The 26138-nt window shown below is 46.9% G+C and overlaps 1 protein-coding gene and 1 long non-coding RNA gene across 3 annotated transcripts; both read right to left on the minus strand.

The window, feature by feature from the left end:
* Positions 1-2502: 2502 nt before the first annotated feature.
* Positions 2503-3851, minus strand: LOC132070149 (uncharacterized). The gene is made up of 2 exons (XR_009417890.1): positions 3151-3851; positions 2503-3079 (listed from the first exon to the last, which is right to left on the minus strand). It is a non-coding gene; the product is annotated as an uncharacterized LOC132070149 (long non-coding RNA).
* Positions 3852-3926: 75 nt separating this feature from the next.
* On the minus strand, positions 3927-21902 carry IFNAR1 (interferon alpha and beta receptor subunit 1). Of its 2 annotated transcripts, XM_059466777.1 has the most exons (11): positions 21671-21902; positions 17749-17869; positions 14090-14274; positions 12851-13008; positions 11470-11617; positions 10262-10376; positions 8706-8905; positions 8288-8442; positions 7191-7344; positions 5608-5762; positions 3927-4544 (listed from the first exon to the last, which is right to left on the minus strand). In XM_059466777.1, exons 1-11 carry the CDS (start codon positions 21837-21839, stop codon positions 4314-4316), a joined length of 1791 nt encoding a protein of 596 aa, XP_059322760.1. In that variant the 5' UTR covers positions 21840-21902; the 3' UTR covers positions 3927-4313. The 2 variants fall into 2 exon arrangements, with proteins under 2 accessions (XP_059322760.1, XP_059322761.1); XM_059466778.1 differs by lacking the exons at positions 17749-17869; positions 21671-21902 and adding an exon at positions 17497-17543 and having other exon boundaries at positions 3929-4544.
* Positions 21903-26138: the final 4236 nt, after the last annotated feature.

Consider the following 26138-nt stretch of genomic DNA (forward strand, 5'->3'; position numbering starts at 1 on the left):
CCAGCCATGGAAAATCTGCTGGAGTCCCTCAGCCCATTCTAAATAGCTCTGGAGCTGTTGGCTTCCTCTGTCATGTACTGGCCTTTGCAATTTCTTATTTATAATAATAATTATATTATTTATATATGAATTGTAATATAACAACGATTTTGATACGGTACAGTTTGTGATCGCTTTGAACTGCTTTAATATTTATAATAATTATAATAATATATATAATTAATATCTATAAATATATTCATATATATAATAATGTGTAGCTTCTCTATTTTAGTGTGACAAACACACATTATAGCTTAGATATTGGAACCCTGGATTCTAAGAATTTCAGATTTTCTGTGCTGACAGGCACTGACCCCAAAAAACCACCCCATTTCACCTGAGGCCATGGAGAAAGCTTCCAAAATTTAATGTTAGAATGAAGATTATAGGTGTGTAGTTTAAACAGAAGTGTGTAATACCACATATTAGAAAACTTAGAGTTTAAAGTTTTAGAATATAATAACATGTATAAAATAAGATAGAAGTTTTAGAGCAGAGACTTGTCCTTCTTCACGTTCTTCTCCATGGGTTTGGGTGGTATTTAATGAAATAAAAAAAGAAATACGATTAAATAAAATAATTGAATAATTAAATAAATAAAATGTTAATTAACAAAAATAATTAAATAAAAATTTAAAATAATTAAATAAATAAGTCCACATTGTGGACCACAAGTAGTTAGTTAAAAGTTCAAAATAATTTAAGTGTCATTTCTTAATTAGACAGTTTATCCTTAAAATCTTATAGAGATACAACTCCATTTTTAGTTTATTAAAATAAAATACTATAAAACTCACAGTTTATAAAACTCTAATATAGATAAAACTAATAAATATCTAAATCAAAACTAAAATACCATCTCATCCATTTAATCCCAACCCTAACAAAAAAAAAAAAAAAAACCAAACAGAAAACTCCACATTTAGGCAAATATTCAGATAGAGACTATGCGTTGTGCATTGTGATGTTAAATGCTTTTATTGGTGTAACTCACTGCCAAGGGTGAGAGTAACTCAGATAATTTGAGAAGCAGCTAACGTGGATTTCATGGACTTGTGGAGAATCTTGTCTGTATAAGCTAACATTGAAAATAAACAAGAATGCAAGGAAGGATTTATCACTGACCTTTGGTTATCAAGAACTGTCAAACCACACAACGGGGGCCTTGTGGGAACAGAAAACAGATAAATTTCACCTGCAGGACTTTAAGAAGATGGGTCAATAGTTGAACCAGAATGTGTCAACTCACGGGAATGTTTGAGTATGCATAATCTTCATGAACGTGCATTTCACCAGTGCAATGAAAAAGTGTGTAAGGAAATTATTTTAAACTAACTGATGTGCCTCTGCCAAGCTCACAGTGCTGCAAAAGTCCATTTTATCCCTTACTAAACTTTAAAACTCTTAATGAGTGAGCCTTGTTTCTCTCAGCTCAATCCCAGGACACAAATTTTTGCTCCATCACCCTCCCCACTGGGGCTGGGAGCTGATATTGAATTTATCCCACAAAATCAACATGGATTAAGTGGTTCTGGTTTCACTAACACCCAGTTTGAGGCATTTCCCTGCTATCCCAACACCACACGGAGCAATCCAGCTTTCCCCAGGGCACTTGCCAGGATTCCAACATTACCAGCATGAATTCAGTGAAGAGAATCACAGAATTATATAATCGTTCACCTCCAAGCTCATCCTGTTGGGAATATCCTGAACAAGGAGAAGGAACCCACCCCAAGGGCCACACTCCTCAGAAATACCTTGGAAATGAACAAATCCATTTAATTACACTTCCTTTATACTCCAAGATGAAGAGTCCTGTGACCTGTAAAATTCTGGTCAAGTCCTTTTCTCAGTATTTCTGGATACATCTGAAAAATCAGAATGAGGCTGACTTGGGCATTTAGGAACCTAATTTTTCAGTTTAAATATTTGATACTAAAACCAACAAACAAACAAACAAACAAGTAAATAAACTAATTTTCTACTACTACTATTATTATATATTCATTTTAGATATTTACATACCCACTGAATCAAGGAGTTTTTCCACCCCACTGTCCTGGTTTTGCTGCTTCTGGCCCCACTGGAAAGAGCTGGCACAAGGTTTTCTGTAAGCACACTTAGAGCACAAAATACAATAATAATAACAATAAATATCCATTCATTATGATCCATTTCGTTCTGCACTCCAGAGGAAAATGGGGCTGCCTGTGAATTTTCCTGCCTCTTTCAGGAATATTCACTGGGTGCTTTGGTTAAAATCTGGCAGTGAAATCCCTCCCATGAATTAAATTTTGTGCAAATCATGCAATTAATTCCATTTCTATATAATTTATATGGGATATTCCATTCTACCCTTCACATTGGGTTTTTCAGGAAGGACAGCTCCTCATGGGAACTTCCCAAGCATCCACAGCTTCCCTGTCACTACAACAAAAACGCACAGAACCAAGAGAGGGGTAAGAAGCAAATGTGCAAAATTTATTATGTTCTTCAATGAACACAGGGATAGGAAATTTATAAAATTAGGTAGTATCTTCAAAATTAAAAAAAAAATATATATATATAAACACCAAGAGTTCCTAGAGAGAACAAACAACAGCAGTCCATGGGATGCTCAAACACAGCTGACCCCAAAGCAGTTTCTTAATAAAAAAATAAGAGACTTAAAAAAAAATAGCTCTGGAAGACAGTGGAGTCAGCATGGCAAACATGGGATATGAAAACTGAAATGCTACTGCAGCACATCCTGATTGTCCAAGGAAAAGTCTGTTGGCAAAACAGGGAAAGCTCTGAGTGCCAAGCTCAGCCCTCTGCTAAAGGCATCTCCTAAATTCCACCAGGTCCTGCTAACTCCAGAATGAGCTTGGAGAGACCTCAAAGCTCATCCCAACCCACCCCTGCCATGGCAGGGACCCCTCCCACTGTGCCAGGCTGCTCCAGCCCCAGGGTCCAGCCTGGCCTGGGACATTCCAGGGATGGGCAGTGAGACATGGAACAAGCACTGGGAACATTCCAGACACATCCATGAGGAACCCTGTGAGGAACCCCATGAGGAACCTCCTGAGGAACCCCATGAGGAACCTCCTGAGGAACCCTGTGAGAAACCCCATGAGGAACCCCGTGAGGAACCTCCTGAGGAATCCTGTGAGGAAACCTGTGAGGAACCCTGTGAGAAACCCCATGAGGAACCCCGTGAGGAACCTCCTGAGGAATCCTGTGAGGAATCTTGTGAGGAACCTCCTGAGGAATCCTGTGAGGAACCCTGTGAGGAACCCTGTGAGGAACCTCCTGAGGAATCCTGTGAGGAAACCTGTGAGGAACCCTGTGAGGAACCCCCTGAGGAACCCCAGGCTCCTCACTGCTGCTCCTCTTGCTCCCTTGGCACCTTTAGCTCTGGACCTGCTGGCCAAGCAGGGGCTGGCAGTGGCAATGCCACAGGATTGTGTCCAGCATGGGTTCCTCTGGCTGTGTAAACGCTGTGGGAGTGACCCCACACAGAACTCTGCTGGAGCAGGCAGGGGTGCCCAGCTCACAGCTTCAAGTAGAGAAGAGCTCAAAGCTGCTCCTGGTGCAGGGGGACAGCCCTGGCTGGGCTGGGGACACTGGGGTCATTCCCAGCCAGGCCTGAGGAGCTCCCCCAGCAAGGGCAGCTCTGGGAACCCAAACCCAGCAACCCCAAAGGTCACAGTGTCCCCCTGAGGACCCAAAGGTCACAGCGATCCCCATAGGATCCCAAAGGTCACAGTGTCCCCCTGAGGACCAAAAGGTCACAGTGATCCCCATAGGATCCCAAAGGTCACAGTGTCCCCCTGAGGACCCCAAAGGTCACAGTGACCCCCATAGGATCCCAAAGGTCACAGTGACCCCCCTGAGGACCAAAAGGTCACAGTGTCCCCCTGAGGACCCCAAAGGTCACAGTGTCCCCCTGAGGACCCCAAAGGTCACAGTGACCCCCATAGGATCCCAAAGGTCACAGTGACCCCCATAGGATCCCAAAGGTCACAGTGTCCCCTCAGCACCCCAAAGGTCACAGTGATCCCCATAGGATCCCAAAGGTCACAGTGACCCCCCTGAGGATCCCAAAGGTCACAGTGACCCCCATAGGACCCCAAAGGTCACAGTGACCCCCCTGAGGATCCCAAAGGTCACAGTGACCCCCACAGGACCCCAAAGGTCACAGTGTCCCCTCAGGCTGGGCCTTCCATCACACAGAGGTTTGAAGTGTCTGTGAATTGACAATCCCATAAAGGAGTTCTGATTTCCCAAAGTTACATGACTTCCTTCTCCAGTGTTTCTTTGGATCCCTTGCTCCCAGAAGTGTTGTCATCGTTGGAATAATTGCCCGAGTCGCGGCTGCTGTGGGTGGAATGTTTGTAGTCTGAGAACACAATGTGATTTCCCTCCTCTGTGACCATGGACTCAATCACACAGCAACGCTCCACTGCCTCCTCTGCTGCAGCTGACAGGTAGGGGCTGCTCAAGGGCTGGGCCCCAAACCCCTGGGGACAGAAGGACAGGGGGAAGAGATGAACATCCATAAATAATAGTTAGATACTGCTTTAAATAATTAAACACTAATTCTGCTAAACACCACAGTCACACAAATGGGATTGATCAGATTCTTTACTGTGAGGGTGGGCAGGCCCTGGCACAGGGTGCCCAGAGCAGCTGGGGCTGCCCCTGCACCCCTGGCAGTGCCCAAGGCCAGGCTGGACACTGGGGACAGTGGGAGGTGTCCCTGCCAGGGCAGGGGTGGCACTGGGTGGGATTTGGGGTCCCTCCAACCCAAACCAGCCTGGGTTCCATGCTCAAGTTGAGCACAATGTGTGGTTTCCCACCCCTAACACACTCCTTCTTTCCCTAGGGTGACCAGCTCAGATTCAGGATGAAGTTTTAGATCCCAGAACCCACAAATCCCTGGGGCTGGCACAGCCCTGCCAGCCCATGCAGTGCCAGCTGTGCCCACCTTGTGCCCAGCCCAGAGCACTCAGTGCCACCTCCAGGGCACACCTGCAGGGATGGGCACTGCAAAGCTCCCTGGGCAGCCCCTGCCAAGGCCTGAGCTCCCTTTCCATGGGCAAATTGCTGCTGCTGTCCCAGCTGAGCCTGCCCTGGCCCAGCCTGAGGCCGCTCCCTCTGCTCCTGTCCCTGTTCCTGGCACAGATCCCAGTCCCACCTCCCAGCTGCATTCACTGAATCCATCACTGAGGGGCGACTCCAACATTCCATCTCAGCCCTTTTCCTGCTCTCAGTTATCAATCACCACAGAATTGCAGCATTTCAAACATTTCATGGATTAGAGCCTGAGGAGGCCACACAAGAATGCAAAGAAGATCCAGGTGCAGAGGTTTCAGGGCACACCTGAGCATTGCCCTTCTCATTCCAGAGCAGGATCCCTGCTAAGCAGCACCTGTGCCAGGCTGGAGACTTGACAATGCTCTGGAGACCCCTGATAAAACCTCTGAAATGAACCCTGGCTGACCCATAACACAGAAACATCATTTTTCCATGATATTTAAAGTTCATTTTCCTCCAAAGAAGCTGTGAGAAGTCAGAGCTCACCTCGATGTTCAGGGGGGGCTGGCAGGAGGGGAAGAACACGTATTTGATTTTGTTGTAGGCTTGGTAGAACACAAAAACAAGAGGAGCAGCCACCAGCAGGACAACCAGCAGGGCACCCAGGAAAATCCCAGCAATGATCAGAGCTAAAGGTGTACCTAAAATTGGGAATAAAAACCATTCAGTCAAAGTACTCAAAACCAGCAGAAATTAAAGCACAGCTCCAAATGTGCTGCAGAATTTATCAAATAATTCAACATTTCCACATCATGGAAACATTCCACAACACTTCCACAGCCATGGGCACCAGGGAAAAGTGATGCTGTGCCAGTGCCTGAGATAATTTTGCTCGAAGAAGCCACAAAATATTTTCCAATAGAAAATCAAGATCACCAAGGTGGGAAGAGGCCTCCCAGGTGCTCCAGTCCCTCCATGACCCCAGCACCAGCTGGGGGTGCTCACCTGGACAGGAGAAGCTGCAGGGAGAGCTCAGAGCCCCTGGCAGGGCCTGCAGGGGCTCCAGCAGAGCTGCAGAGGGACTGGGGACAAGGCCTGCAGGGACAGCACCCAGGGAATGGCTGCCAGTGCCAGAGGGCAGGGCTGGGTGGGATCTTGGCAATGAGGAATTGTTCCCTGGCAGGGTGGGCAGGCCCTGGCACAGGGTGCCCAGAGCAGCTGGGGCTGCCCCTGCACCCCTGGCAGTGCCCAAGGCCAGGCTGGACACTGGGGACAGTGGGAGGTGCCCCTGCCATGGCAGGGTGGGGATGGGATGATCCTCAAGGTCATTCCCACCCAAACCATTCCATGATTCTATGATTATCTCAACAAACTGAAAGGAGTTTGGGGATACTGAAATTAACAGGCAGCAGCAGCCACTTTCTAAGTAATCCAAAAGACACAATCAGGTCTTATCTCATGATCAAAGAACGGAAAATTTTCACTCTGGGGTATAAAAACATGGGGAAGACAGAGCAGGGTCTGTCTTGAAGGCCCTGCTTGGATTTAAAGAGATTCACTGAGGTAGCAGGATAAGGGGCAGAGGAATTACCAGGAAAATAGATTCAAATATTTTTGTATTCAGGTAAAAAGTGGCATTTGGTTCTTTTTAGGCTTGATAACACACAGCAGTGAGGACCACAATATAAATGAATCCTGAGTGTGAGCCAGGCATTGCTGTTATTACATTTTCTTGGCTTTCAGGCAGTTTGAAGGCTCAGAAATTTTCATAGTGTTTATAAAATTTTATATGGCCAATTACCTTCACCATGATTTGTCCTTGTGTTGTGAGTGAGTGCAATCCTCCCACTCTCCCTGGGCACCAAGATGAGCTTCCAGCCCTAACAAACCTGATTTATCTCCTCAGATAAATCAGCACAGGAGGTTCATTCCCAGAAGGACTAAGTTTCAAGGCTAAAATACCCCTGAAAATGTGGAATTTAGTGATTCCTTGCTCCCCCCCAAGACGTGGGGCTGGGAAGTGACGCTCTGTGCCCAGCCAGGTGCTGGCAGGAGCGCTGAGCTCCCAGGGAAGGGGTGACAATTGCAGCTCAGAGGGTGTGGGTGCATTTCTGCGGGGCTGTGCCCACCTGCAGGGGTGAGGATGCATTGCTGCTGGCTGTAGGCACTGCTCTTGTTGTAGGGCTCAGAGAAGGCCTGCACCTGCACACAGTACAGCGAGGAGGGGGACACGTCAGGCACCGTGGCTATGGTCTGCCTCACCTCCTTCTGCTTCACCTCCTCCTGGAAAAGCAAAGCAGGGAAAAGGGGGGGTCAGAGCCCACGGGCAGCACAGGAGCCTCAAACAGCTGAGAGCTGCAGCTTCTGGTGGAGAAGGGATTCTGTGAAACGTCAGACATTGCTGCAACCCCAGAATCTGCCGGAGAGACTTTCCAGCTCATGCAGTCCCACTTCCAGGTGCCTCTGGAACATCTCCAGGAACTCCACCACCTCCCTGGGCACCCAGATTCAGTAAAATAAATAAATCACCCCCTTAGGTCCTCAGCAAAACTCAGCAAACACCTCCTGGGCAAGAACCAAGTGCTTCCCCCATTATTCTGAAATGTCCCAATTCCCAGGAAACTCCTTCCTGCTGCAGTTTGCTTCCTTCTCTTCTGCCCCCTTTTACCAATTTCTGTGAAATATTTTACCCTAAGAAGCATTTAAAGAACATGGAAAGATCCATTAAAATGTGAGCTAAAAGGATGCAGGACTTCAGTGTTCGAGGAGCTTTTTCCATCCCATTGCTCACAGCCACATCCATGGAAATGGAGATTTTACCCCATCACCGCGAGATAAAAATCACAGTGATCAGGTTTCTAAAAGAGTTACATAAAAATCTCAACCACCGGGTGATAAAAGTCACAGTGATCAGGTTTTTGAGAGAATCTTTCATTACAAAACCCAGTAAACTGATTTTTTAAATACTCATCTACCACAAATGTGCCTATTTTGGAAAGGAGCTCCAGGATTTAAATCATAATCAATAGAATATTTCATTTTTTCATATTTAAGTCAGAATCAATAGAATTTTCATATTTAAGTCAGAATCAATAGAATATTTCATTAAAAAAGCCCAATAAACTGACTTTTTAAAGACTGATCTACCACAAATGTGCCTATTTTGGAAAGGAGCTCCAGGATTTAAGTCAGAACCAATTTTCTATTGTTTGTAATTTGTTCACACCTTCGTATCTGAGGAATTCTTCCAGTAGAGGATCCTGTAGGACAAGTCATAATGGTCCCTCATGAATTCATCCTTATCTCCTCCTGGAGGAGAAATAAGGATGTGGAGTAAAGTGTCACTGAGGTCCAGCCTTACACCAGGAGGGCCAATTCCATCTGAAAACAATAAAAGAAATAATTGAAGTCCAACTGTAAAAATACAACTAAAAATATCAAATTCTGTCAGTGAAATCCATGATAATTTTGAAGAAACATAGAGTTAGAAGTATAATTTCATAGTTTTATTCAGAGCATCAAATCCTGAGAAACATTTGAATTAATTTCACTATATTCCTGTGAAATCCCCCTCCTGTCAGCTCACAGAGACATTTGGCAGGGGTTTGCTGAGCAAGGAGCACTTCAGGAAAGCATTTCCTTACTTGTTTTCAGAGGATCCACCTTGACTTCCCTGGAGAAGCAGGATTTGTTGTGTCCCTCCCTGGCCTGCACCCGCAGGTGATAAAAGCCAGTGCCGGTGATGATGGAGGAGAAGTTGCACCAGGAGCTGGTGATGCTCTCACACCCAGGGACACTGAGCCACTTGTCTGAGTAATCATCATTGAGATCCTTCAAGAAGCCACTGCAACAGAGAATTCAAGAGTTCTCACGTCAGCTCCCTGAACTCCTCCAAAAAATCGTATTTGTTTGTGCTGCACTTGGCTCAGTTTGGGGCAAAAAGGCCTCTGGTAATTAAAAAAAAAAAATCAGCATTTTAATCTGAGACATTCCTGAGTGGAAGAATGAAGACAAAAGGGCCAGGGAATACAAATCAGGGCTTTAAGCAAGGCTCAGCAGAGGGATGAAATGTGGGGGGGGCAGTTTCTGAAAATCCAAAGGAGAAGTTCTCACGTAGCTCTGTGCAGTCCATTGATTTCTGCCATCACAAGGAACTCCCAAGGAATGCCAGGGGTCCCTCCTCTTCTCTTAGGTGCTGGCCACAATATTTATGCAGCAGCTGGAGATTGAGATACAGGTTTATAGAGCTGCTTCCTACTGGGATTTTTTGGGTGTGATTCGATGGGATTTTATGGGATATGATGGGGGTTTTATGGCATTCCTTGTTTTTTGATGCAACACGATTTTTATCTGATTTTCTTCATGTGATACAGTGGTTTTGTGTATGATAGGATGGGGTTTGATGTGATACAAGGGTTATTTCATGTTACATGAGGGGGTTTTTATACGACCTGATGGGTTTTTTATTTGACACAACAATTCTATATGGGACACACCATTTTCCTTATGGGACACACCATTCTCCTTATGGGACACATCATTTTCTTTATGGGACACACCATTTTCTTTTATGGGACACACCATTTTCTTTTATGGGACACACCATTTTCCTCATGGGACACTTTTTTTTCATGGGACACAACATGCTACCTTGTGTTTTCTCCCCTATTTGGGTCTGCCCAGAAGAAACCCAAGCTGCTGACAACTGAAACCTCCACCACCTGTATTTTTGCTCACTTCTACTCATCTAATTTCTCCACATTCAAAAAGGCACTAAGCAATTCAAGCTTCCCAGCTTTAAAAATGTCCCTCAGCATTCAGGAGTCCCTTCCATCAGGAGTTTAACACCCCAAAAGCAGCCCAGTCCCTGAAATCCCAGGCTCAGGTGTTACATGGAATTCTTTTAACAGCAGTGAGCTGTATTTTTGCTCACTTCTACCCATCTAATTTCTCCACATTCAAAAAGCCACTAAGCAATTCAAGCTTCCCAGCTTTAAAATGTCCCTCAGCATTCAGGAGAGGAGTTTAACACCCCCAAAAGCAGCCCAGTCCCTGAAATCCCAGGCTCAGGAATTCTTTAAACAGCAGTGAGCCATCCATGTTCCCATTAACACACGAAGCCACCAAATATTTCATTTTAACCCCTGGGGAACAGCAGAAATGGGATTTCAGATCGGCAGGGTGGGATGGCTGAACTCACAGCAGGTACTGCACGTTGTAGGTCACATCCTGACTTTCCTGGCTGCTCCAGAGCAGGTGGAATTCCATGTTCAGAGCCAGGACACTCAGGTTGGTGGCACACAGGAGGTCGTTCACTGCTCAGGGGAAAAGGAAACCCAAAGTTACCAAAAAACTTCATGGGAATGGGCATTTCTCATGTCAATAATGAAAATATAAAGATTATTCACTATACAGATTGCAAGTCACAGGGTGTGATATGCACAGCATCCTATCAAGCATTTAATTTAAAAAATCAGTTAAAATCAACTGAGAAAAAACTTAAAGTACACAAATATTGAGAGGAGCAGAAATAAACTGGCTTGGAAATAATATGAGGAGAAAAATGTAAAAAATACACATCTGTATTTATTGTACATTTTGATTTTTTTGTTTTAATATTTTATTAAAATATGAATGTGACAATTACTTAATATTTTATTAAAATAATAAAAACTTGCATGTATCAGTTATTGTAATATTTTATTAAGATACACATGTATTATTTTAAAAATACATATGTATTCTTTCAACATTTTTAAAATACACAGGTGTGTATTAATTAATGGTTCTGTGTATAAAATAATTTTCATTTGCCATCAATTACTTACATTTTGATGTACCATCAACTCATTATGATGTACCACCCCTGTCCAATCTAATATTTGACTTTCTGCAGTTTTTTTTTTCCTTAAATAAACATCTAAAAGCAACTGCACAGCACAGAGAAGAATTTAATTTTACATAACAAGGTGGCAAAGTGCCCCCTCTCAAAGCCTTTCCTCAGCTGCTGTAACAATCAATTCACCAAGGATTACATAAAACCAGCATTTTTGAAGCTCAAGTCAACTTTCTGTGTATTCATTGAGTGCCAAGTATCCCAGAGGCTTTGGGGTTTTTTACCTCCTGATTCAGTCACTGATTAAAAAGAAGAGTTTTCCAAAGCACACAAAGAAGTTTTTGTTCCAAATTAATGTCAAAGTTTGCCTCATGGCAAAAACATTCTTGTACTACTAAAACTCTACCCTTGACATATTTTACGTTGATTGAGAAGGGCAAATATATACAATATATATAATTTTTATACCAAACTGAGGAGGAATTTGGCCCCTCTGCCTATCCCTGCTGCTTCAGAAGCCCTGACTGTTTAACAGAAGCCACCATTGGCAGGTAAGCTGATGTCCTGGGTACCTTTCTGGGTGGTTTTCACACAGCTGGGGGGGCTGAACAGGCCTTGCTTGCCCTCGCTGGGGAGATTTGCTTGGACTTTGAAGCAATAGGTGCTGTCTGGGGCAAGGTCATCAATGGTGTCCACAGGGAAAATTCTTTTGTTCTGGGGCTGGAAGGAACAAACACAAAGAGCCTGTGAGGGGAACTTCCTGCTTCCCCAGGAGCATTTTAAATGATCATTTTGCAAGGTTTCAGCCCATTTGGGTCATACCCCACCTAGAAATGTGGAATAGAGAAAGTAGGAGGGTGTTTGAGCTGGAGAAATCCTAAAGGGAAGTTTGCAGCTTAGCCAGTGACAGACAGGAACATTTTGGGCTCCTTTGCCGTGGGAGTGGGGAGGGATTGGGAATGACCAGGAGCTCACCCCACAGACACCCCAAAATGCAGCAGGACATTCCCATCCCTGATCACCCAAACACTGCCCCCTCCTCTGCCTTTGGCTTTCAACTGAACACACACAATTGTACTTCTGGGCCTCTTGCTCCTTTGGGGTGTGATCCCAAAATCCCAGAGGTGGGAGGAGCCCCCCAGGATCACCCAGTGCCCCCCCAGCCCCACCAGCCCCACCCCAATCCCTGTCCCCAAGGCCACATCCAGACTGCTCTGGGACAATTCAGTGACTCCAAACCTCCCTGGGCAGCTCAGCCCAAGGCCTGACCACTCTGCCAGGGAGATTTTATTCTGATTTCAATCTGAACCTCCCCTGGTACACCTTGAGGCCATTCCCTCTTGTCCTTTCCTCATTCCTGTGTTTCCCTCTGGCTGTGCCCTCCTGGCAGGGACTTGTGCAAAGCCACAAGGGCCCCTGAGCCTCCTTTGCTCCAGCCCCAGCCCCTTCCAGCTCCTCAGGGATTCTGCAGCCCCTTCCAGCTCCTCAGGGATTCTGCAGCCCCTTCCAGCTCCTCAGGGATTCTGCAGCCCCTCCAGGTCCTTTCTGAAGTGGTGAATTTGATCTGATCTCCTGAAAGAACACAGATTGCCCTTTGATTCCTGCCCTAATTTAGATGACTCTCACTTCCCTAAAAAAGATTAAAAAGGAAGAGTTTCTCCCCTGCTCCTCACAGGAGAGCTCTGGGTGCTCTGCAGGACACACATGCTGCCTTGGAAACCAGCTCACAATGGCAACACCTCAAAAAAGTCCCTGGATCAGGGCAACCCCAATAAAACAATCCTATGGTAAGAACAAAATCATCCCACCAAGAAAAAAACACCTCACCCAACTTTCAAACACACTGGAGCAGTTACACAGTGACAGAAGCAAACAATTCCATTTCAGAGCATGAATTGAAGTCCATCTCTGGCAGTTCTGGTAACGTTAAATAACAAAATGAAGTGCTCATACCTGAGCATGTGAGGAATTTTCCCAGAAGACCAGGTTATATTTAAAAGTCAGGTCATTGATCCACATTTTTTTCCTCTGATTTGCTTCTGGAGGAGAAACCATAACTTTTACAACTCCATTTGTGGACTGCAATTCCAGTCCTGGTGGACCAATCTGAGCTGTAAATATGGAAAGAAAAAAGAAGCATTAAACATCTCTACTTTGAGAAAATACACTCCAAAAGTGGCTTAAATAATAAACCTAAAATACCTGCCTATGCTATCTTATTTTTAATTCTGTTGAATAATCACCTACAGGATCTTAAGTTTTCATTGACTCAGGCAGTTTCCAAACAAATTTAACCTAACAACCAACTACCATCACCAGGTTCTAAAAGCAGTTAAAACGAAATATTACCAGCAAATGTTTTCCAAAAAATCAGAATAAATTATTCTAAAACCTGCAAGGCAAGGGATTTAGCTCAGTCCAATAAATCCAACTTCAGAGAAAGGATTCAGTACCACTGGAACTGCTGAAAAGACACAAACTTCCCAAAAATGGGGTTCTTGGAGCAACCTGGTCTATGGAAGGTGTCCCTGCCCATGGCAGGGGATGGGATGGGTTTTAAGGTCCCTCCCAATCCAGACCAGTCTGGGATTCTACAAAAGTCTACTGTCAAAAAGAACTGTTCCATTAAATAATCTGGGAAAACACACAGTGACAGGAAATTCAGTCAGGAAACCAGCACCACCTGGAATAGTCTTCCCTTTCCAGAAAAGAGAGAATTGCAGCATTCCATGACCTGCAGATGCCTGATCTCATGTTCCTCTTGGGAAACTCCCCCAGTCCTGCTGTTACCAGCAGTGGAAACCACAGGTGGCTTTCCACAATCCCTCATTCCTGACTGCTTTGGGTTGGGAAGGACCTTAAACCTCATCCCATCCCACCCCTGCCATGGCAGGGACACCTCTCACTGTCCCAGTGTCCAGCCTGGCCTTGGGCACTGCCAGGGGTGCAGGGGCAGCCCCAGCTGCTCTGGGCACCCTGTGCCAGGGCCTGCCCACCCTGCCAGGGAACAATTCCTCATTGCCAAGATCCCACCCAGCCCTGCCCTCTGGCACTGGCAGCCATTCCCTGGGTGCTGTCCCTGCAGGCCTTGTCCCCAGTCCCTCTGCAGCTCTGCTGGAGCCCTGCAGGCCCTGCCAGGGGCTCTGAGCTCTCCCTGGAGTGCAAAGTGTCCCCACAGCCCCGAGCTCGTACCGACTTGTTCTGGCACCATCTCCAGGACCTGGGACCATGGGGACACCAGCGGCCCAGCCTGGGCCCTCACACGCACGTAGTGGGCATCGTAGTACTCTGAGATGGCCAAGGAGAAGTCACAGCTTGTGCCAGCCACAGCCTGGCACCCTGGCAGCTCCTGCCAGCCCGTGGGCTCCAGCTCCGGCCTGCGGGACAGAGAACAGCCTGGATTAAACAATGCCTCCAGGAGAAACACCCCAGATAAACAGTACCCCAGGAGAAACACCCTCAGGAGAAACAACAGCCCCAGGAGAAACACCCCAGATAAACAGTACCCCAGGAGAAACACCCCAGATAAACAATACCCCAGGAGAAACGCCCCAGATAAACAATAGTGCAGGAGAAACAACAGCCCCAGGATAAACAATACCCTGAGAGAAACAGCCCAGATTAAACAACAGCCCCAGGATAAACAACACCCCGAGGACAAACAGCCTGGGATAAAGAATACCTCCAGGAGAAACAACAGCCTGGGCTAAACAGCCCAGAATAAACAACAGCCCAGAATAAACAACAGCCTGGGATCACCAACACCCCCCAGGACAATCAGCCTGGGATCACCAGCCTGTGACACACAAGCTCACTCTTTCAGATGGTGACAAACTGAATAAAGGACAGCAGGGACAGTTCCAGCTCTGGGGTGCCTGGCACCTGCCAGAAGCACACACTGACTGCAACAACTCTCGGGTACCTGCCCAGGGCACGGCTCAAATGCGTTTTCATGAAAATTGTACATATTCAATCTTCCCTGGAGTTCACATGCTCCAGGAATTCTTTATCTTAGTTTGGCCCGTGATTTCATCTTCTCAGAGCACAATGCACATGGGATTTTGTATTTTATTTCCTCACAGATAGGATTTTGAGAATTTTGTATTTTATTTCCTCACAAACAGGATTTTGAGAGTTTTGTATTTTATTTCCTCACAAGGCCCCTGGTCTGTGGTTTGACAGTTACTGCTAGCCCAAGGAGCAGTGGTGGATTTTAATTTGCTCTTTTGGTGCTATTTGCCTGGTTCTTCCAATGTTTTCTTATCACACAGAATTCTAGCCAGTTTTACAAGTACTTTCAATCAATATTAGCTATTTCATTATTGAATAGATATTTCACTATTGTCAGTTAGTTACAAAAATAAAGGCACTAGTTATTTCACAACTACAATAATTATTTTATTAATTTAATTTTAATTTTAATTTTAATATCATTACTATTAATATATGAATACAAAATAAAAAGTTGTTATATTCATTACTATTATTATTGTCATTATTATTATTATTTTTTCACTACTACAATTACTTCTGCAGAAGTTAATGTTATAATACACAGTGCATAATATTTTGCAAAGCCCAAACTATAATATATATTTATCACACTAAGACATACAATCCACACAGGGATTAGAGTATTAACTATAAAAGGCTGACAAATTATACTGTATCAAAAGCAGTTAAAAAGAGATTACAAACTGTACTCCATCAAGATAATTTACAAATGCCAATAATAACAAAATACAATAACTACATAGTTATTTATAAAACATCCCAGGATAAAGAGCCTGGGATAAATCCAACCCACAACCAGTGAAATTATTCTTATTTTCTTCTTAACTTTAATAAACATCACTCCTTTTCATGCTGCTTTATCAGCAGTGCAATCAGTGTTATCTCCTTATAAATTATCCTACAAGTGCCAGGACACAGAATTACATCCTCAGGATTATTACATTTCCTAGCCTGGCAAAGATTTTATAATTGATGGGAAGGAATTTTAAAGTCTTGACAAAAGTGGTTACAGGAGCATAAAACCAGCAGAACTCCACTAATGATAACATGAGCCAGGAATGGAAATAAAGGGAAAATAAAAAATACAGAGGGGAAAAGTGGAACTCAGCAATAATCAGCTTTTCAGCAGCTCTTTTTTAATCAACATATATCCACACCTCAGTGAAAAAGGGATTTATAGAGATATTTAAAATGTCCTGGCCAAAAAAAAGGAGGCACAGTAATTGTTTATCCTCAACTCCTACCTTGTCTTTCAGAACAGTCTGATATTCTTTAAAATAAATCTATTTTCAAAGCAGCTTTTCTTATCTACATATTGGAAAATAAGAGTTATTTATTTAAAATCCAAAATCCCAGAATGGTTTGGGTTGGGAGGGACCCATCCTGTTCTACCCCTGCCAAGGGACCTTCCATGATCCCAGGTTGCTCAGAATTTCACCAAATTTATCTCAGAAATGTTTTTCAGTATTTACTTGTAGGAAAGTGCCACAAAATGCCTGTGCAAATATGTGCAAAAGAACTGGGACACGGAACAACTGAAGGAAACCAAGGAAATATCTAAGAACAAACCTTAAACTGTTTTGTCTGGGCATTAAACTTGCAGCTGAGAAATGTGGATTAATGAACTCTGAGAAATTAGTTGCAAATTATACTGAAAATTCCCTCAAATCCTCTGTGTGTGGCCACAGCTACAGAAACCAAACAAACCAGATTAAATTTAGGAAGGGCACTGAGACTCTTGAGTGCAGCCAGAGGGGCCAAGGAGGCTGGAGAGGGAACACAAACCCTGTGAGGAAGCCCTGAGGGAGCTGGGGGTGCTCGGCCTGCAGAAAAGGAGACTCAGGGCTGCCCCCATCACTCTGCACAGCTCCTGAAAGGTGCCTGTGCTCACCTGGGGCTGGGCTCTTGCTGCAGCAGCACTGACACACCCAGAGCACACAGCCTCGAGCTGCACCAGGGGAAATACAGGCTGGAGAGCAGGGAAAAGGTTTTTGCAGCAAGGGTGAGAAAGTTCTGGAATGGCTGCCCGGGGAGGGGGTGGAGTCCCCATGCCTGGGTGTGTTTAACAAAGCCTGGATGTGGCACTGGGGGCCAGGGTTCAGTTGAGGTGGGACATGATGGTCTCGAAGGTCTCTCCCAACCCAGTGACTCTGGGATTCTGTAAATAAACATAAATGCCACTTCCAAGTGTGCCAACAGATCTCCTGCAAGAACCCTGCTGGTGGTTCAGCATTAGCAGCAAGCTGTGTGTGATAAATAAACTGATTTATAAATACCCTGCCAGCAGTGAGACAAACCTGGGCCAGCAGCAGCAGCAGCAGCCAGGGGTGGCTGCAGGGGTGGCACTGACTACTGCAACTGGGCAGAGAATGTCACCCTGGGCTCAGTGCCCTGTAACCCCAGTGCCAGGGATGGCACTGACCACTGGAACTGTGCTGGGAATGTCACCCTCAGGTCACTCCCCCTGTACCCCAGTGCCAGGGATGGCTGCAGGGATGGCACTCACCACTGGAACTGGGCTGGGAATGTCACCCTGAGGTCACTCCCCCTGTACCCCAGTGCTGGCTCCCAGGGATGGCACTCACCACTGGAACTGGGCACAGAATGTCACCCCGGGCTCACTGCCCCTGTACCCCAGTGCCAGGGATGGCTGCAGGGATGGCACTCACCACTGGAACTGGGCTGGGAATGTCACCCCGGGCTCACTGCCCCTGTACCCCAGTGCCAGGGATGGCTGCAGGGATGGCACTCACCACTGGAACTGGGCACAGAATGTCACCCCGGGCTCACTGCCCCTGTACCCCAGTGCCAGGGATGGCTGCAGGGATGGCACTCACCACTGGAACTGGGCACAGAATGTCACCCCAGGCTCACTGCCCCTGTAGTCCCAGCTCAGGGTGAAGTTGGTGTTCACCACGTGCACCCGCACGTTCTCTGGGCTCGGCAGGCTGCTCTGGCCTAGGAGAAACCAGCAAGCACAGAAATCAAATGTTACAATCAGAAGAAAAGAAAATATAGAGATAAAATGAAAATAAAATGTTAAAATAAAATATTACAATAAAAAGAAAATAAAATATTAGTATGAAATTAAGATAAAATATTACCATAAAAAGCAAACAAACATTAAGATAAAATGAAAATAAAATGTTAAAGTATTACAATAAAAAGCAAATAAAATATTAATAAAAAATTAAGATAAAATATTACCATAAAAATAAATTAAAATATTACAGTAAAATTAAAATAAAATGTTAAAACAAAATAGAATAAAAAGCAAATAAATTATTAGGATACAATGAAGATAAAATATTACAAGAAAAAGCAAAGAAAATATTAAGATAAATTTAGAACAAAATGTTAAAATAAAATTAAGTATTATGATAAAAAGCAAATAAAGTATTAGGATAAAATTAAAATAAAATATTAAGGTAAAAAGCAAATAAAATATTAAGATAAAATTGAAGTAAAATATTACAATAACATAAAATCAAAAATAAATAAAATAATAGTTATTAAAATAAATACAATAAAATAAAGTAAAATGAAAATAAAATAAATAAATAAAAAGTAAAAAGCAAAAAAAATAGATATAGAATTAAAATAGAAAACAATAAAAATGAATTAAAATAAAAAAGACATAAAATACAATAAAATATTAAAATAAAAAATTAGTAATAATAAAAATTAAAGTACAATCAAATTTAAATATAATAAAATAAAATTAATAAAAATAAAAATTAATTTAAAAAACAAATTAAAAACTAAACTAAAATACACCTCTTAGCTTTGACATTCTATTTTATGTGTTTCTCTCTTATCTGAAGCCATTTATTAATGACTTCCCAACAGTCACAATTTCTGAGCCACATCTGAAATTGCTGATTGGGATCAGTCTGGTATTTGATGGTACGAGGAGCAAACCAGAGCCAAGAAATCCCAGTTCAGCTGGGCACTCTCTGGGCACCGAGGGCTTCTCCTGAGCCTGACTTTGGGACAGGCTCTGCATTACAAACCCAATTTATTTTCTACACAAGGCCCTGCCTACAAAGGGCATGTGTGGAAAAGCAGAATGACTGAATTCTGCAAAATCCTTTTGGAGAATTAAGTGGGATCCACAGGATTTTGGGAAATAACTCCTGAAAGCACAAAAACACGAAAGCCAAATAATTCAATAAACCCTTGTGGCTCCCACCACAGAATTTATTCCCACAAGGCAGGAATTTGTTGCTCTTCTGACAGAGCAGGACAAACCTAGAGAATGCCAAAGGACGTTTGCTCAGAAAATAAGAAAACAAAGGAAAAACCAGATTTTCCCCAGATATTTATCCAACAGAGGGCTACAATTCAGCCAAAACCCTTAGTGACAACAAGGGCCCCACAGACTCCAACTGATAAAAACACTGCTACATTCCAAAGATCAGAGTATTTTTGTTTGCCTTGGGTAGGAATTCAAATATTTAGTGTATCCCATCTTTTCAAATCCTTAATTTACAGAGCATGAGGCTTTCCAGAACTCCCTGTTAGACCTCAGGAGGCCAGATGGCAAAAAGGAGGAAGATCCTGTTCGGATCCATGTTCTGAGCAGAGACTTTCTGTGTTTCAACCCAGCCTGAGTTTAGTGCAGCTGGGAAATACCCCAGCAAAGTCATTTTCAACACAGCTCCCAACCAAGAGAAAGCTGAATGGCTGAAGCAATTCCTGAAGTTTTCCATTCCAAACGTTTCAGCTTGCTTGAAGCAGTGTAAAAAAATCACAATAAACTGTCTGAGATTAATTAATGGAGGTCTAATTTATGAGACATGACCTAATCTTTTCCTTCTAACCAGCACTGCTGTCCCCTGATACTTTTGGGGTTTCTAAAAACACCCAGCAAAACGATGCTTTGCAGTTTATGGGCAGAAGTTGGTGGTTTTTTCTGATATTTTAACTTTACTCTCTTTGCCCTGCACATTTTCCTGTTCAACAGCACTGTAATGTTTCCTGGAGTACTGATCCAGTTTCTCCCAACAGACAGGAATATGTGATCCACCCTTTCAGGTATTTCCCTATTTCCAATGAGTTTTGTGCTTGCTTCCCTAAATTAATTCCACAAATCACTAATTTCCCAATGAACAGCTATGCAGGAAGGAAAGAGCAAACTCAGTGACGTTTAATCAGCAGGGAAATTTTGTGATTTAGGTAGAAACTTGATACGCAAAAAAACCCCCAAAAATCAACACTTCTTCCTGGCTTATTTTATTAATGATTTAAAGCCAGATACTTAAAACTAATTCCTGTTTGTCCACTTGAGTATGATGACACTTTGGTTCTGAGAAACCATTATAAGGGATTAGACTTGTGTGGAAAGAAGAGATGAAAAACCAGAAATGCTTTTAGCACATCTGCCCATCTCTTTCCCCTGTCAAATTCAACCAAACCAAACCAACCCAAACTGTTTCAATACACAAAAATTACTGCTTCGCTCAGGAGACGTTCAGCAACGTCGACAGTTGAAAATAATAATGATTATACAACAAAAGCTATTCATCAACAGAAGAAAGCAAGAAATGGCAACAGAGCAAAGCCCAGAGTCAGGGGAAATCCCTGAGCAGCACATGATGCTCGATGCTTACGACATCCCTGGGTGCAGGAGCCAGCGGAAAATTTCAGCCAACATTTCAGCAGAAGGAGGAAGAGGAGGCCCCTTAGATGTGACACCAGGAAAGGCTCTGAAGGACCCTGATGTGCAAAGAAACCCAGGGCCAGAGCTTCACCCTGGAGTGGCAGCACAGGGAGCAGCTGGGCTTGGCGCAGGGGAAGGCAGAGGTCACCGAGGCACAGCTATTGGAATTCCAGAGAGAGAATCATCCCCTGCGTGGGATCTCAGAGCCCACCCAGCCCCAGTGCCCAGCCTGGCCTCAGGCACTGCCAGGGGTGCAGGGGCAGCCCCAGCTGCTCTGGGCACCCTGTGCCAGGGCCTGCCCACCCTGCCAGGGAACAATTCCTCATTGCCAAAGTCCCATCCAGCCCTGCCCTCTGGCAGTCTAAAACCATTGTGCCATGTCCCTGTCCCTCTGCCCTCTTTTGTAATGCTTCGCAATCCTTCCTCTTCCAGCAACAAGTTTTGGGCAATAGTTTGTTTTTTGCTGTGTAAGGACAAAAGACAAGGCACAAGCTCCCTCCCTCTGAGCCAAAACCCCATCCTGCCATTCTACCTCTCATTTCCTCCTTTATCCTTTAGGCTCTGCCAGACTGTGACTTCAAGCCAAACAACGGGAATCCAAAGGTGTTTCACCCACAGTGGCTGCAGCCACTGCAATTCACTGGGAACGGCTGGAACCGGTGTGGAGGAGAGGGACAGTCCTCAGGGGAATGGGGACAGGAGCCAGGGAATGGCTCCCAGGGCTGGGTGGGATCTTGGCCATGAGGAATTGTTCCCTGGCAGGGTGGGCAGGCCCTGGCACAGGGTGCCCAGAGCAGCTGGGGCTGCCCCTGCACCCCTGGCAGTGCCCAAGGCCAGGCTGGACACTGGGGACAGTGAGAGGTGTCCCTGCCATGGCAGGGGTGGCACTGGGTGGGATTTAAGGTCCCTTCCCACCCAAACCCAGCTGGGATTCCATGACAGCCCTGCAAACACGACACATCCTCACCGACACCGTTATTCCGCCCCGCATCCCCGCAGAGCTCCGGGACCGCAGCGGGACCCGCGCCCCGCTCCCCTCTCGGCCCCAGGGAGGGGAACCCGCACCGGCGCCGCTCCCTGAGGGCCCCGGGACCCACCTGCGCAGGGCAACGGCACCAGCAGCAGGGGCAGCACGGCCGCCAGCCAGAGACCGCCCGGCACCCACAGCCGCCGCCGCTCCGCCGTCCATCTACCCCACGGCTCCGCCGTCCATCCATCCCCGGGCTCCTCCGGCTCCGCCGCCCCTCCAGCCCCCGGACCCGCCATCCAGGGCAGCGCTGCCGGAAGCGCCGGCGGCGGCGCCTGCGCGGAGCGGCCCGGCCGCTGTGAGGGCGGTGGAGGTGGTGTGAGGGAAGTCAGGGCCGTGAGGGCGGTCAGGGCTGTGCGAGGGCGGTGTCGGGGCTGAGTGAGGGCGGTCAGGGCTGTGCGAGGGCGGTGTCGGGGCTGAGTGAGGGCGGTCAGGGCTGTGAGGGGCGGTCGCGGCTGTGTGAGGGGCGGTCAGGGCTGTCTGAGGGCGGTATCGGAGCTGTGTCAGTGCGGTGTGAGGGCTGTGTGAGGGCTCTGTTAGGGCTGTGTCGCGGCAGTGTCAGGGCTGTGTTAGGGCTGTGCCGGGGCTGTGTGAGGGCTGTATCGGAGCTGTGTCAGTGCGGTGTGAGGGCTGTGTGAGGGCTCTGTTAGGGCTGTGTCGCGGCAGTGTCAGGGCTGTGTTAGGGCTGTGCCGGGGCTGTGTGAGGGCTGTCTCGGAGCTGTGTCAGTGCGGTGTGAGGGCAGTATGAGGGCTGTGTCGCGGCAGTGTCGGGCTGTGTTAGGGCTGTGTCGGGTTGGTGTCGGGGCTATGTGAAGGCGCTCTGAGGGCGCTCAGGGCGCTCTGAGGGCGATGTCGGGACCCCCCGCCCCTCCCGGCGCTCTCGGTGCCGCCCCAGGCCCTGGCCGGTGTCACAAAGTGACAGCACAGCCCCAGCTGGGGACACACGCGGCGATCACCGGCCCTGCACGGCCCTTGGCACAGACCCAGGGCCACGGAGCTGCTCCAGGGAGAGCTCAGAGCCCCTGGCAGGGCCTGCAGGGGCTCCAGCAGAGCTGCAGAGGGACTGGGGACAAGGCCTGCAGGGACAGCACCCAGGGAATGGCTGCCAGTGCCACAGGGCAGGGCTGGGTGGGATCTTGGCAGTGAGGAATTGTTCCCTGGCAGGGTGGGCAGGGCCTGGCACAGGGTGCCCAGAGCAGCTGGGGCTGCCCCTGCATCCCTGGCAGTGCCCAAGGCCAGGCTGGACACTGGGGACAGTGGGAGGTGTCCCTGCCATGGCAGGGTGGCACTGGGTGGGCTCTGAGGTCCTTCCCAACCCAAACCATTACATTATTCTCTGATTGTCTGGGGAGGGAGGAATCTCTCTTTAGCTGCAGTTCGTCCATTTCTCAAATGCTGAGTGAGCATTAAATGCAGTGTGAGTGTTACAGCCCCTGAAGTGGGGCTTGGGCTCAGCTCCCTTTTGCCAGCCACAGGTTCTGACCACAAGATTAGAGAGCTCCTCTTCCCTTTTTTTGTTTCATATTTTCCATGGGCCTGCCCAGCTGCAGGCTTGGGGAGTAAAGTCAGGTGTTCGCCTTTCACTTCCCTCCCCTGAGACACAGACTCCACAGTGGGCAGACCGATGGTTTCAGAGAGGAGGATTTGAAATTCTGGTGGGCAAAGGTGTGTGCCCTCAACATCCTGGCTGTTGTAATCAGGACAGGCTTTGCTTCTTAAGGAGAACACAGACTGAGTTTTGGATAAAAATGTTCCTCACTGGTGCTGCCTGTTGTGCCATGGGGTGCTGCACATCTCCTGATCTCACATCCCAGAATCCTGGAATCCCGGGATGGCTGAGGGTGGGAGGGACCACAGAGGGTCCCTGGTGCCACCTCCCTGCTCCAGCAGGGCCATCCCAGAGCAGAGGGCACAGGGGGGGCCCAGGTGGCTCTGGAATGTGCCAGGAGGAGACTCCAGCCCCTCTCTGGGCTCTGCTCCAGCTCGGGCCCTGCCCAGGGCAGAAGTTGTGCCTCCTGTGAGGGGAATTGCTGGGCTCAGGCCCTGCCCGTGGCTCTGGGGCCATGGCTGGGCCTGGAGCAGAGCCTGGGCCTGCTCTGAGCTCTGCACACAGGGACAGACACAGGACAGACACAGGGACAGACACAGGGACAGACACAGGGACAGACACGGGGACAGACACAGGACAGACACGGGGACAGACACAGGGACAGACACAGGGACAGACACAGGGACACACACGGGGACAGACACAGGGACAGACACGGGGACAGACACGGGGACAGACACAGGGACAGACACGGGGACAGACACAGGGACAGACACAGGGACAGCCACAGGCCCAGGCAGGCCCAGGCAGGGCTCAGCCCCTCTCTCTCCCTGGGGCTCCTCTCCAGCTGAGCAGCCCCAGCTCCCCCGGGCTCTCCTGGGCACGGAGCTGCTCCAGGCCCCTGGGATTGTAGAAATTGTTATGTTTGCCCAATTATCCCATCAGAAAAAAACCCGAACAATATTAAAAATAGTAGCAATTTTAATTGAATACTTAAAATTAAAAAATATAAAGTTGGACACAATGTAATTTGATTAAAATAAGGGCTAATTCGGTTCCAATAACAGCACATAAGCAAACGGTACCGCGGGGTACGGAGGGCGGGGTTCAGTGACCCTCGCCACCTCACGTACAGGCTTGCCCAGTGAAAATCACCCCTAATGTGCCATGTGTCAATGCCATCTCCTCCCATTTTTGGTTCATCATATCTCTGTCTCCGCCCTCATTACCACCCTTATCCCTCGGTTTGGTGGTGGCACAAGTCTTTGGGGGTCGTTTTGGATGAAGACCTCTCCTCTTCCTCTTTGTCCTGTAATTCACCTTTGGGTCACACATGCGCACCAAGCCAGTACAATGTAAGCCAAGACTAACGTATCAGTGCATCTACATATCAAAGCAATAAGTCCCTTATAATTAGCATTTTCTTGGACCCAACCGGGTTCTTTGGTCATTTTTTAGCAACTGTATCTTCAGCTTCTTTCCTGTGGTCCATGAGAACATCTGCTGGGAAGGGGGGTGGAGCCCCTCCTCTCCCTCTCTTCTTTGGCGTTACAACGTTTAACTGTTTTATTATTCCCAAATATTAATTACTGTATCAATATTGATTCCTGTTTCAATTTTTATCAGCACGAATCATACCTATTTATCACAAAATCAATCCGTGATTTTAGCAGTGTGTGAGGGGCATTGCTGAGGCACTGCTGGGCCTGAGGCAGGGTTGTTGTCACCTCCTGCCCCAAGAGCTGATAAGGAAACATGATTGTGGCATTTATTTATGTAACCACACCTCAGGGTCACCCTTTTGAACCGAAACTGCTGAACCGGTCTGGTGCTGCTAGAAACATTTGATAAGCTATAAATATTTACAGTTTGTCTTCTGCTGAGTTTGAATGCAGCTTCCTCAGCGGTGTCATAGAGGAAAGGAGCAGAGGCCGGTGCTGCCCAGGCTGTGAGGAGAGCAGTGCTATCTGCAGAGCACAGGCAGCCAGGGGGGACACTTGTGTCCCTGTGCCACTGATGTCTGTCCCAAACCTCTCCTGTGACAGAGGAAACCAGGCCTGCTGGAGTCTGGGCTCTGCTGGGTTTGTTTCTGTTGGCTGATAGAAAAAGGAGACATAATTTGGTGGTTTCTTCTCATGTCAGCTCTGGAACAGGATGAAAGGGGCAAATGGAGCATTTCATCTTGTGTGAAATTGGAGGAACAGCGCTCCAGGAAGGAAGGACCTCAGGGAGCCCAAGGAGGGATCAGTTCTATCTCCCCTTCCCAACGGATTTTTGTAATATCCCCTGCTCAGACAATGTCACCTGTGGGGTTTTTGTTTGTTTGATCATTGGGAAACTTTCCTTGTCCCTGCTTTATTGCAGTCCTGTAACTGCTTCCAGCTCCCTCAGGGACACAGGTGATTCATGCCCTGCCCTCAGGAGCCTTTCCCATGGTGGCTGTCATTACCCTGCCATCAGACTTCTGTCCCCAGACCACAAAACAACATCTCCTCTCTGCTCCTTGTCCTCCTCCTGGCCCCCAGCTCTGCTCACAGTCTGCACTGGGCCTCAGCAGTGCTGAAGAGCAGAAGGATGATCCTTGGGGTCAGGACTGCAATGATTTCCCCAGCAGCTTTGGAGTCACTGTCCCTGGGAGTGTCCCAGAGGTGTCTGCATGTGGCCTTGGGGACGGGGTTTGGGGTGATGCTGGTGCTGGGGTGGCACTGGGTGATCCGAAGGGCTCTTCCAGCCCTGATGATCCTGGGATTGGGTTTGGAAGGACAGAAGTGTCCTAGGTGCCATCGACCAGGCTGAAAGAGTGAGGAAGGCCTGGCATGAACCTCTTGTTACAGCCTGTGGTGCCTTCCAAAGGTGTCCTTTTGAGCACATCTGTAAATTCCATCTTCATGGAGAATGTTCAGACTGGTTTGGGTTGGGAGGGACCTCAGAGCCCACCCAGTGCCACCCCTGCCATGGCAGGGACACCTCCCACTGTCCCCAGTGTCCA

This window comes from Ammospiza nelsoni, chromosome 2 (genome assembly GCF_027579445.1).
Source record: "Ammospiza nelsoni isolate bAmmNel1 chromosome 2, bAmmNel1.pri, whole genome shotgun sequence".
Classification (NCBI taxonomy): Eukaryota; Metazoa; Chordata; class Aves; order Passeriformes; family Passerellidae; genus Ammospiza; species Ammospiza nelsoni.

What these genes read in the sequence shown, in the direction of transcription:
- IFNAR1 (XM_059466777.1), bottom strand. Translation starts at nt 21,839, where the DNA reads ATGGCGGGTCCGGGGGCTGGAGGGGCGGCGGAGCCGGAGGAGCCCGGG. An exon ending in GGTGCCGTTGCCCTGCGCAG is followed by an intron (nt 17,870 to 21,670) that starts GTGGGTCCCGGG and finishes GGTTTCTCCTAG; the next exon opens with GCCAGAGCAGCCTGCCGAGC. An exon ending in AGCCCCCCCTGAACATCGAG is followed by an intron (nt 4,545 to 5,607) that starts GTGAGCTCTGAC and finishes TTCTGTCCCCAG; the next exon opens with GGGTTTGGGGCCCAGCCCTT.